The sequence below is a fragment of the Ptychodera flava genome, chromosome 5 (genome assembly GCF_041260155.1).
Source record: "Ptychodera flava strain L36383 chromosome 5, AS_Pfla_20210202, whole genome shotgun sequence".
In the NCBI taxonomy this organism is placed as follows: domain Eukaryota; kingdom Metazoa; phylum Hemichordata; class Enteropneusta; family Ptychoderidae; genus Ptychodera; species Ptychodera flava.
In genome coordinates, this window is record NC_091932.1 from 38,595,357 (window position 1) to 38,608,217 (window position 12,861).

Sequence of the window (12,861 nt, forward strand, 5' to 3'; positions counted from 1 at the left end):
CACAGTTTCAGTATTTTTATTAACAATTTTCTAAGACACACAACATTTGTAACTTTACCTTTTCAAATACAGCTGAGAAAATAACAGTGAAAACAAATCACTGTTTCTTCAACAAGAAAAAGATGATATGAATATAATATAAACATTTGACAAATGTTTGGTGAGAAGGCAAACCAAGGGTTGTGAAATTGATGAGTGGCAGAAAATTACTGACTCAGTCACCCTGCTGAATATCCAACATTACTCACACACCCACATAAAAGTACTACGAAGTATGATGTTACCTAAACTTACAGCTGATGAAATATTTTACACCTCAGAATCATGGAATATTCAAATTGCTGGTTAGTAATTCTATATGAGTAATCTATACACAAAGTTGTATGGTTAGTTTCTATTTTCACCCCAAAAAATAATCAATACACTATTTTGTTTCACTAATTTTACTGGCTAGTAAAGCATATTTCCTATTTCAAAATCATTACAATACCCATTACATCAATCAAAACACTGTGTGGTTGTAGAAGAGACAGTATTCATTGTACAGCTGTCAAATTTTAAATTGAAAAGAGTCATTTCCATAAACTATTAAACAGCGATTTTGTTAAGGGCGGTAAGCAGGTAAAATGTTACCAGGGTTACCATTGATTTATAAATGCAATGAGATCGTTGATAGCAGAAATGTAACCAGGGTTCCCAAATCATTTACCAATCTTCCCCAACCTTAGCAAAATCACTGATTAAAATCAAGACAGGATTGACAAAATTCCCACGTGAAGTCATCTTACATGTACCTCAGACAGCGCATAGCATTATGGAAAAATTTATTTGAAAAAATCCCCAGAGGTAGAGCACCAATAGTATAGACCAGTTTAAGTAGTGATTATTCTAGGATTTTGGATATTATACATTTTCATGGAAAAAATTGTGAAATGCTACTCTTTGTACTGAATCAAGAATATCGTTGAGCAAAATAATGCCATCATTAAGAATGTTGTCTAACGTTCATTGAGGAAAATCTACAAGCTTTCTTCCATATACTTTATCTAAGACATGGTAATATGACTGGCATTGGCCACTGGGTTCTTCAAAGCTATGCCCATGAAACACAACTATGCCACAAAAATTTGATTGAAAGTACCCTGGGTGTCAAATGTGTTACACTATTATGAGACACAAAATCACTATTGCTTGGTTGTATTCTGTGGTTGCCATAGAAACCAATAAAAACAGAACGATCTTCATATTGTTACCTTATCATTACCTGTTTCAAAATACTTCAACTTTGTGACACTCCTTAAAAATTTGAAGAACTATCCAACAAAGGAAGTGGTCTACTTTTTTTGAAAATTCAGTTTTATAATAAATGAAATGAACTTAACATACGACTTCATATCTTGGAGAACAATATATGTCAAAGTGGGTATTACACCCATATTAATCTGAGTACATCACTTTGAACTACATGTGACAGTAAAGAAATACAATCTGATTCTTGGTATACATGTGGTACAGAGCAAAAGTAAATTTGATTTGACAAACGTGACGGTGTCTACATAGCAGCTTATTTCATGGATTTGAGTATGAAATATATGTGAAAAATATATATTTTGTATTTTGCTCATTTTAGATTTGTAATGCCCGTATTACGATACGGCAATGCCCGTGGAATCATTTTCAAATAGAGAATACATTTGTGATAAGAGGGAAGTCCAATGTGAAAGATGATGGTGATAATAAATAGATGAGTAAGATTTTAAATACTTGATATGCATACAACAAAAGCAGGAGATTGGTGTCACCCTGTAGTCTAGTGACAAGCTGTCTGTCTTTACATCGACGAATTGATTTTGTTCATTAATCAAAAATCATGTGTACAGAATAAACTGACAAATGAAGGACTGCACATATCAATGATGTCAGAGTTCAATTGCCATTTGTTTCTGATCAGTAACTGGAATCCATTGCTTTCAAAGTTGAAGATATCCTTTGGAGGGATTTTTGATTTTATGCATTGTGGAAAAAAAAACAGGCATGGGAATGGATATGAAGGACGTAACTCACAAATTTTCAGAAAGTTAGGAGTAGATAATGATCAACTATATTTTCCAAAATGCTAATCAATGCCATCCTCTGATTCAAATATTAAAAGTACAATTTGCTACAGAAGGTCACTGTAAATTATCATTGGCATACAGTGAAAATTTGCCTTTCCATGATGTGTTTATATTTTGTTTAGTAACTACACACATTAAAGTATTTTTTTGTAAGTAAGCTTTAAGGTTTCAAACCAACTAAATTTTAAGCTATGCAGAAAGTCTATTCCTACAAAGGAAAATAATGGTACAATATCTATATTTTAAATATATAATGCATTTCTAATGCCAAGATGCATGTAAATAAATCAAAACAAAACTTCAGAAATATCCAACACAATGAAAAGACAGTGTGAAGTTTTGACTTTATGATAGCAAAATGATAAATACGGTAATGTTCAGGTGAAAAAACATGAAATAACAAAAATCTTTTTTCTCTTTCTTCAAATATGCAAGTTAATGATAGTGTCTGTTACCAAATTCTGCCTGAGAATTCTCACTACAATGACAAAGTATGGCTTTCTTTACTTAGTTTAGCATTTCTTAGAATATACACAGATACAATTACAAACTTTTTTGACACCTCAGAAAATGTATCACAAGTTTCCAATTAAATCTATCATCAAAAATATCTCTTGCATTGAATATTCAAAGATGAAAGGACAAGAAAAATTGTTGGTGAAAGTATTTCAATAATAAAGATTTCTAATATGACATTGACAGCATCATTTCATCTTTTGACTCGATCCTTGCATTGTGTTTGTGTGTTGCTGCTGGCAGTGGTGATATCACAGTGTCCATTCTGGTGAATTCTTTTGTTTTTAACATTTACCGAGAACCATGGCCAGTAATGCCATACGTACGTACATACCACACTCAGCTTGACGGAAGTAGGCGGCTCTAGGATCTGCATCTACATCAGGGCTGTTGGTGGAAAATCAAAACAACACATTAATTTCTGACCTCTAGGTAGCACTATGCTTGGACTGTAACAGCTATGATTTACGGTTGATATAATTTGAGAGCTAATATCAGGCACTGTATTTTCTCAGTTTACACCCCTCATTTCATCATTTTGCTACAAGACCATTGTTTCCATGGCATTGTTTAAGCTCTCTTCTGGGAAACACGGTTACAGAACTGAACATTTAATAAATTCTCATGCACAGAGAGACATATGTAGCTTTTATTTTTTTGTCACATTTAGTATCGATGACAAATGAACAGAAATGATGATACAGAAACCACATCCATGTATTGATGTCCTCTTAGTGTACAGGCTTTTCCTGTCAGCTCATTGACTTACAAACAGCTTACTAATTGCTATTGAAGTCACTTATTTGACTGTCATTCATGTTGCAAATAACTTGACTATCTACTGTTTGGGTGTAACTGGACCTGTAAGTTTGAAGGGAGTGACCGATAACGTAGATTGTTGTATGGTATGTGCCTACAGCAAGCGATGTAGTCTCACTCCGTACCTGTACGTAGTTGGTCCCAGTCCGTAAGTGTGTGTACTTTGTGAACAATTTAACGCTATTGTTCTAATTCTTGCTTTGAACTTAGTCACTGAGAACTCAGTGATATTTCAAGAGTTTTCCATCACTTCTGAGTATTTTGGTGCAGAAAGCAGTTTTCCAGGAGTGTAAAGTGAAATGCAAGGAAATCGTCAATGCAATATTTGTGGCATGTCTGTCGTATTTGACAGTTTTCACACATCATTTTTCAAGAACTTTTCAGTGATATTTAATAATAGGGGGGTCACATGAAATTTTTAGAAGTTAGATGTGCATATTGCAATGGTATTTCCTGTTAGATCTTACAAAAAGAAACAGAAAGCTTTTTGTTTGATCAAAATTGACCCAGAAATGGCCGAGATATCGCCAATTGAAAGTGAAAAAATTTGTGAATTATTTTGAGTAAAGTGTAGTAAAAATGCCAATTTGCATAAATTAACATATTTAGACCGCTCTCGTTTTGAAAGGAATTTAAAAATTTCTGATTTAACATAAAAATTACATTCAATTTTCTCCATACTATCACTTTCCAAAATGAAATTTGTTCAATGAGACACAGTTTTCTCGTTAAAAAACTGTTAAATTCATAAAAATTGATAAAACCCACCATGGTCAAATGCTGAAAACTTAGGATATGGTGACTTGCCATTGGTCAATTTAAAATTCTTTATAGTTTCTTCATATTTAAACCAAAACAGAAGATTTTCCACACAAATAGGTTTCTTAGGGTGCTCTTTACACTGGTGGTATCAGAATTTGTCAAAAATGCCAAATTATATGATTTCTATGGAAACGTTATATTATGAATTGTTTTCATGGCAACAAATACTGGTTTGACGTAAAACTTTCAAATATCCATATTAAAAGCAAAAACAATGTTCAATTAAGTTATTTTGCTTGAATATCATTGAGAGAATATTTTTATGTAATTATAGGTGTTTCTTATCACCATGACAACAGAAATGACATTATTAGAAAGCCATAGTATTTGCCATTTGTCAGTGATTTCTTAACTGTTGTTGTGAGTGTCAGTGGGCCTACTCTGGAATAAAAATGTTGTGTGCAGACTACTGTAGTGTTCCATGGAAAATGAACGTGGAATAAGTCATGTGATAGAGTACAAACAAAAAACATTGTGAGTGAGCATGTACACAGGAATACACATATTTCTATGGTCACTTTAGGCCACATAGGTTTGTTTGTACAATGGTTACTGTAAGCATGCGCGCCTTAGAATTCCCCGTTTTACCTATTGTAGATTCTTTAACTACTCCCTAAAGCATGGTAAGTTGCACAGGTTCACATTATCTATTTATCATGTGAGAGTGTTATCTGTGTTGTTTTTGTTTACAAGTGAATTCTAGTAGAGACTACAATTGAAATGTCAACAATAACAGTGTGTCTGACTGATAAGATAATTAGTGTTTGCGTCAACATGCTTTGGGAATAGAACAAGATCGAACTACTGACACACACTCAATCAAAATAGTGAAACAAAACCTTAAAAGATTAGTTAATGGTGCTCTGACAGTATTTCTTTGCAGTATTCTGTGTGACCTACACGTGTGTTGCGCTAATAAACAAGAAGCTGTGAAGATTTTCAAAGTTCCTTTACTGGGTCAGCCATCATGAAGTTCTTTTGAAAATACATGAAACTTGTCCAAGAAGTATGACAGTGTAATAAAATAAACAAATTATTGTACAGTGCATGTTTCTTGCACTGGATGACATATCTCTTTTAATTGGTAGACAGTATTTTTGTTGTTTCATCTGCTCTATACATGCAATATTATGGGGTTTTTTTTGCTTTCATACTCTGGAAAGAAGTTAGCAGTGACTGTTGAAGGATGTTTCTCTCTCCATACAAATTGTCAATCCAATTGCAGATTCTCTTCCACTCTATCCCTTGTTTTGCTCTATAAATTTCTAGCTCAGCTACAACCATTTCAGTTATATTTTCTACAGCATAAACACCATTTCCTTCCAGTATCTCTCTTGTTATCCCCTTTCGGTCACACTCTTCTCCAATTACATATATTTTTCTTGATTCATCTTTGTCATGACCTTAAAGCAAAAATAAAAAATAGATCATGTTTTTATCTTTCAAAACTCTTAATGATTACTATATTTCAAATGAAGTCATTTTGTAGATTGCATCATGCCATCAGAGATTGGTAATAATCAGAAATTACCAGACTTTTTTTTATAGAAATGAATATTTTTGTTGTCATCATCATCATCATCATCATCATCATCATCATCATCATCATCACAATTCATCATCATCATTGTTATCATCATCATCATTGTTATTATTATTAGTAGTAGTGGTAGTAGTAGTATTTACAAACAGGATAACTATTACAAATAAAAAATCTGAATGCTAACTTTATATTCATCAGTACAGCAGTGAGTAGATAGACGCAATACATAGTAAACACTAAAACTCAATGACCCACAGAGGGCATTTATGGCACAATGCAAGCATGACCAAATGGTCTGTCTTCATGTTATAAGCGATACAAGATCGTCATGAATTCGATTTTACGTCAGCAAAATATTAAATACTGCTCGATCATTTCTTTACTGCTTCATAGTGTTGAATTTTATCATTTAGAAATGAAAAACACCGAGCGTTCGCATTGCAACACCACGGATGTATAAACCGGAAGTTCCGCAAAGACGTCTACAGTAGCTATTTTTAGATCGCTCAGCTGATTCATGCTAACTTGATCTGTCTTCCAGCTCCGAAATTTAGTAGCTTTACCTTTATCTGACATCGACGGAATTTAATAAACGGTAAGAAGTGTAAACTGAACTGCTCGGTACTGGAAATTTAGTTCCAGAAAGTAAATCTGCAGTTGCGATGTTACCGCCGTCCACAATGTAAACCACGGTCCCTAAACTGTATTGCGACAAGGCCACGCCATCAATCATTCATGTTTACATTCTCATTCATAATTCAGTCACGGTAAATTTCATTTTCGCGGTTTAGCAAACGAGAATTTCAAATTCTTCAATAGTATTTTTGCCGATTGGAACTCCTTTTAAAGTGAAATCATGACGAAAATCGCAGTTACATAGATTTTACATTCCCTATTCTGAAACTGAAAGCTCGCGCGGACCGCAACCTGTGTCACCGGTACTTCCGGGATCAAATTGACGGTACACGGGAAAACGCGAATCGCAAATTTTGCCGTCTAGTGGACGAACACACAACAGCTACAACGGAAATTGGACACAACAATTTATTTGAACATTTTATAACTTTCAAACATGAATGACGATCATATGTACGCTGATCGAAGTCCAGGGACTTCAGCACACCACCACAAGTAGGGAGAATTTAAAATCGTTCGATTCGATCGACAACGCGACGTCAACAAACTGAAAAAGATCGTAACATGGCAACAAGTACAGAAAAGAATGAACATTCTAATTTCGAACTAAAAATCAGATCGACACAAAAACAACTTCAAAAGGCTTATTTTGACTTACCTGAAAACTTTCCCGAAATTTTATCTTTGTGAGAACTTGAAATATTTGCATATGAATCCGTAGAAGCTCCATGAGGTCAGAAAACTCTTGAGCGCCAGGTCGGCGTCATTGTTCAGATGACCCCCCATGATGACAGCTTGCGCTATATACGCTCTGTCACCGAAAGTATTTTGTAATTTCCGGAGACCATGTTCACTCGAATCCGTACAATTTTCATATCATTAGAAAGCTGAAATTTCAAATATTTATGAACTGGCTCCGTATAATATGAATCATACGGAAGAAAAAAAGGAAAATTAAGTTTTAAATCTTTAGTTTGGTGTATTTTTGCTGTCATTTGGCCGATTTTCGATACGTAACCACCATCATATAAGTCGAATTCTGGTCTATAAAATGACACATATAGGATTTTTCTACCTAGAAAGACGGCCTCCGGGTTTTGTCTCTAAGTTACGGCAACGACGTAAATCAGCGCGCCGTTTTTTAGCGCGCGCCAGCCTGAACCAAATTTCGCTGACTTTTCAGCGGAGAAAACCATTCCTCAAAATAAAAATTAAAGAACAGAAAAGAACACACACAAAGTTTGTAAATAGTTTTATTTTATTACACGTTTTTTTTCTTCTTGAACGACGACTTCACCTTCTTCATGATGGCACTTTTTCATACGTATTTCAATGAGCACACCCCAGTGAAGGAATTTAGTTGAGCGCGCGACCCCCCTATTAATAACGTACTGGCATTTTAACAGAAGAGTTAAGAATTTGGTGACTTTCATGAAACATGTAGACTCTACAAGAGTCTAATCTCACGTTGGGCTGAATCAGTGTGATTTCACTCTTTCAAATTGTCATCACTCAAGATGAGCAAAGAAATCTTGATGTGTGTTATTCTGCAGTGAAACGTTCTTACCTGATTTCTGCAACTCTTGGCATTGGATGCATAACAACCATTTTCTCTTTAGCCCTTGTCATGATGTGAGGTGTTAGAATAAACTGACCAGATACCTAGAAATAATTCAAAAATATACTCATAAACTCATAGTCTGTTGTACGGTACATGACTTCAATACATAGCTATGAGCCAGCAAACCAGTACCTGGTCAAGTATTGAACTTAGATCCGCTGTCTAGTTTTCTACAGTGTTGTTTGCTTGTCCAGCAGTCAAGTTTGCTAGTCCTTCAGTCTAGTTTGCCAGTCTAGTTCCATAGTCCTGTAGTCTGGTTCCCTGGTCCCAGAGTCTAGTTTGCTAGTCCCCCAGTTTAGTTTAACAGTCCCCAAATCTAGTTTGCTACAGTCTACTAACTGTTAGTTTTTGAATTTTTTTTCTAACAGATTGAACCCTCCTGAATACCGAAGGCACTTCTAATCTTTTGGTTTGCAAATATCAAATCACATAATTTGAAGAATGCTTGAGATTTGCAACGTGCATCTGATAAGCAGTTGGATACACAGTTTCAGAATCTCACTGAATAGAGTATACTGAAAAATTCATCTTTTAGCAGAGGTTGATTTTGAATGCATCCTCTCCTTAAAAGGAAGATGAGATATTTTACTGTAGATGGGAATCATATGTCACTGCTGTTTGGCAAAGCAAACTATTTTTAGAAGAAACCACAACCTACCTGCTTGAATTCCTCCTCTTTATCAAATCTTTCTCTCTGTATTCTTGTCATGTAGAGTACATCTGTCCCTGGTAAAGCCTCTTCTATGCTGAAATATTCCTCCTAAAGTACAGAAAACACAGAACACCACATCAACACTAAAGAATGACAGTCTAGGTTTGTTAAGAAAGGTCTGGTATAGACGATAAAATCAGTTGTAAACAGTACAAGACTTTGTGCCACATTTGGTAATTTTCAACTCATCTTTTCTTGAATTTCAATATCGCGTCATGAAATTATTAATGAAATGTTCATTTCAATTTTTACAATATTTTCTCTTTGTTTGTAACTTTACAATGTTTGATGCTCACATTAAAGCTGTTGAATAAATAGTGGCCAAATATTGAAATTGGAGTTTGTAACTTTGGTCACCGTAAATAATATTCAATACTGGTACATTCAAAATTAAAAGACTTGTGTCCATATGTCACTGACAGTCTTGCAAAACAGTTGTATATTGAAACTACTGGCTCAATCTGACGTTATACACTGAATACCACCCATTCCCATTTGAAATGATTGGTCAAGAGATATTTTTAGTTGTTGTTGTTATCATTAAAGAAAAAAAAGAACAGATTAATGACATACCTGTGGGATGCCTCTTTCGCTGACATAGTCATACACACTTCTAGGCATTTTCAAACTTGGAGGTGTGACATAACGAAGCTGTACTCGATACAGGGTGAGTAATCTGGCCAATGAGTGGACAGTACGGCCGTGTTTCAAATCACCAACCATTGTTATCTGCAAGATGGAAAACAATGTGTTGTTTCTGTAAATTTCTTCAATTCTACAAGTATTTTCTCAAAATTTGAACACAGAAATATCAAAATTTCAAGATTAAAATATATAGGCTTTTGTCATTTTAGACTAAGGAGCAGTATGAATATAAAATAAAAGACAATTATTTTTCATTGACACAAAATTTTGACAGTAAGAATACCATCACAAATAGCCAAAGCTACAAAAAACACAAGACACGTGGATCACCATACCCTAGAGTCAATACAACACCGAAATCTTTCTCCCCATTTTTCAGTAAACAGGTCCAGCCTTATCATTGAAAATAATGCAAGCTGGACTAAACCATTGGTGCTGAAGGGGTTAAATGAAACATGAGACTTCTTTTTGACACAAGATAATGTTACATTTTGTTGACTGAGGACTGACAGTAAATTTTATGAAACAGTGAAGTTGATCAAAGAACGTGGAAATTTTGTCTATGTTGGATGGTGCAGATTGCTTTACACTCCAAGATATTAAAATACCGCAATGATACGGTGTCGCTCATATTTGATCAGAATTGGTACATACCAGTATGGGCACCAAAGATCAACAATAAATGTTGTTTCTATCTGTTCAGTGCAGGAAAATTCTACGTTGATGTTATGACAATGATTTCTGCACAGTACAACCAGAAAAATAACAAGAAGTATTTAAACCAGAAAAACAAGAATGACAAAAGTAAATAAGGTCTGAAACTTTAGGTACGGGAGGTCAACATTAGCAACATGCATAGCAGAAACAGCTAGTCCCCCTTAGTTTGCGCAGGTCTGTTAATATGTAACAGTTCTTAAACAATGACAGGGCCTGTTTCTGTCACTGGCATGCCACTACTCCTGCACATTTGCAGAATTTCCCTTTTTCTTACCTCATTTGCATATTTTTGACACTGACGTGTTCATTTGAACAAATTCACATCTCAACCCCTGCATCTTCCTGTACACCAAATACTGAGATGGTAGCTCTGGCGGTATGGGAGCCTTTGTGTGTGACGGACATACATCCGCACATACATACCCACATACATACATACAGACATACAGACGCCACCAACTCACCATATAAGCTCTTTTTTGGTATTTATATACATACCAAATATGAGCTAACAAAACCATACTCCATAGTTCCTACCATTTAGGCTTTCATTACTTACTGTAATGTTGTTGACTGTACCGATTTCTTCCCTGATTGTGAAGACATCTAGGAGTGCCTGTGTAGGGTGTTCGCCGACGCCATCACCAGCATTGATGACAGGACGACTGCAGTATCTAGCTGCCGCTTCAACACTACCTGGCTGAGAGTGTCGCAGCACGATGACATCGCTGTAACCAGCCATTGTCTGTATAGCATCTGAAGGAGTCAAACATTCAGGAAAGTTTAAAATCTCACACTACATAAGCTCCAACATCTATGGGTTGCCGACAGTTAAAACAAGTGCATGATAAATAAAAAGATCAAGTTTCTTCAACTATTTCTTAGACTTTTAATATCTAACGTTTGAGAAAAAATATTGAGTGTGTTGAAATGATCTGAAACAAATATGTATATTCTAATTCTAGTTAAAGAGGAGCATGCCGTTCATCTGTTCCCATACATTCTTATCCTCCAGACTACAGTAGACACCAACAAGTCATACATTCTGAACAGATAACCACAGTAGAATTCTAGAGGAGTCTCTCATACAGTAGGTATCTTTGTGAGTAATTCATGGCTCTTTGAGTTAAAATGCTGACACATTAGTTACGTATGGCTTAGCAATCTAACTTTTTCACACCATCTTAAAATATCGCAGTCCATTGCTTTTACGGAAAAAGCCTAAGGTATTTGCGCCTAAAAAGTGAAAGACTTCAAACTTTTGCTAAAACTTTCCGTAATGAAACTTTCTATACCAAATCAAGAATGAAAATCAGGGGTCACTGTGCAAAGTTTAGCACTAGAGAAACAAATTACCTAACATTTACAAATATTTGAAATTCAAAATGGCTACCACCCCTTTGTAAACTCTATGGGGAAAAATAAAATATTCAATTTTCAAAATACAAAGACAGTGAAAATCTTTCTTACTTTAAAATGAGCTCTTGTAAGTGGTAAATCAGAAAAGAATTGTATAGATTTGAACGTCAGAATATCTGTCTCCAAAGCACATCCTACCTTTAACCTGTTCACCCCCAGTTCCCTGTAAACAGGTCCAAAATCACCATTGATAACAATAGGTTTGGGAAAAACCATGGTGGTGAAAGGGTTAAAGGTGTTAAATTTTATGACATTTGCATGGAGAAGGACAAGACTTACCTTGTAGAGTTTCTCCCTTTTTGTGAGATGAAGTCTCTTCATTTAAGTGCAGTACAGTACCTCCTAGTCTGTACATGGCTGCTGTGAAAGAGTTACTGGTTCTTGTGCTGGGCTCATAAAACATACTGGCCATAACTTTACCCTAATAGAAGCAAAAATAAAGTTTTGCTTTACGTTTGTAGCTTTTATCATCTACAGAATAGCCAATCGTCACATGATTCACAGAATTCTTGATAACATGTCTGGACAGTTTTTAAGGATATTATCCATCAAGGTTGTTCAAAAAGACAAACATTACTTGAATGCATCAAAACACTGATGGAAACCAATTCAAATTAAGAAAGCATTAAAGACACAGAGCACTCAGAAAAAACAGAATTCCAACTATCGATGTCACAAATACTGTCTTTAAGAACGAGGCAGAGAAAATGTACACAGTATAGAATCTCATCTTGGATGACTGATCAAGAGTATAGGTACTTGTTCTCTGTTTGTAACCAGGGGGGCCATTTTATGATTACATGGTTTAACAGTAATAGGTCAAGAAGCAAAGTTGGGGTTGTCATGGAAATCCTGAAATAGACCCCCTAAGTTAATGAACTTTGCAATTAGATGCATGGCTGTAAATAAAGAATTGAAATGATGAGCATAACACAGCTTACAATTATATTTACGGTATGCACTCATTTCAAGAATTAACCTGCATATCACACAAACAAAGCAATGGTACACAAGTCTTGGATCTTACCTTCAATATGTAGTCAAGTACCCTGTCTTTCTGTACAGTCATTCTCATGTGATGAGCTACATTAAACAGATGATGGAGCTGAAAAAAAACAAACAAGAGTCAAATATTCATCTGAGGAAAGACTACACTCTGTATTGGATATTTTTGAGTCATCTTTATAGAGTCATAAAACTTATATTGAATTGTACTTTATGTGATAATTCTTCTGCAGTTCAGAAAAGTGATGTAGGTATATTATTTACATTTAGAGCCACTCTCCTAATATGA

The 12,861-nt window shown here is 35.0% G+C and overlaps 1 protein-coding gene across 3 annotated transcripts in view; it reads right to left on the minus strand.

Annotated features, from left to right (window-relative positions):
- LOC139133855 (multifunctional protein CAD-like) overlaps positions 1-12,861 on the minus strand; it is a 54,721-nt gene continuing 41,860 nt past the window's right edge. For all 3 annotated transcript variants that reach the window (XM_070700616.1, XM_070700617.1, XM_070700615.1), the window contains 7 exons: positions 12,595-12,672; positions 11,847-11,988; positions 10,708-10,904; positions 9,360-9,515; positions 8,733-8,834; positions 8,021-8,115; positions 1-3,020 (listed from right to left, as the gene is read on the minus strand). In XM_070700616.1, the coding sequence (XP_070556717.1) occupies positions 2,918-3,020; positions 8,021-8,115; positions 8,733-8,834; positions 9,360-9,515; positions 10,708-10,904; positions 11,847-11,988; positions 12,595-12,672 (873 nt within the window). In that variant the 3' untranslated portion in view covers positions 1-2,917. The remainder of the gene's footprint in view (positions 3,021-8,020; positions 8,116-8,732; positions 8,835-9,359; positions 9,516-10,707; positions 10,905-11,846; positions 11,989-12,594; positions 12,673-12,861) is intronic.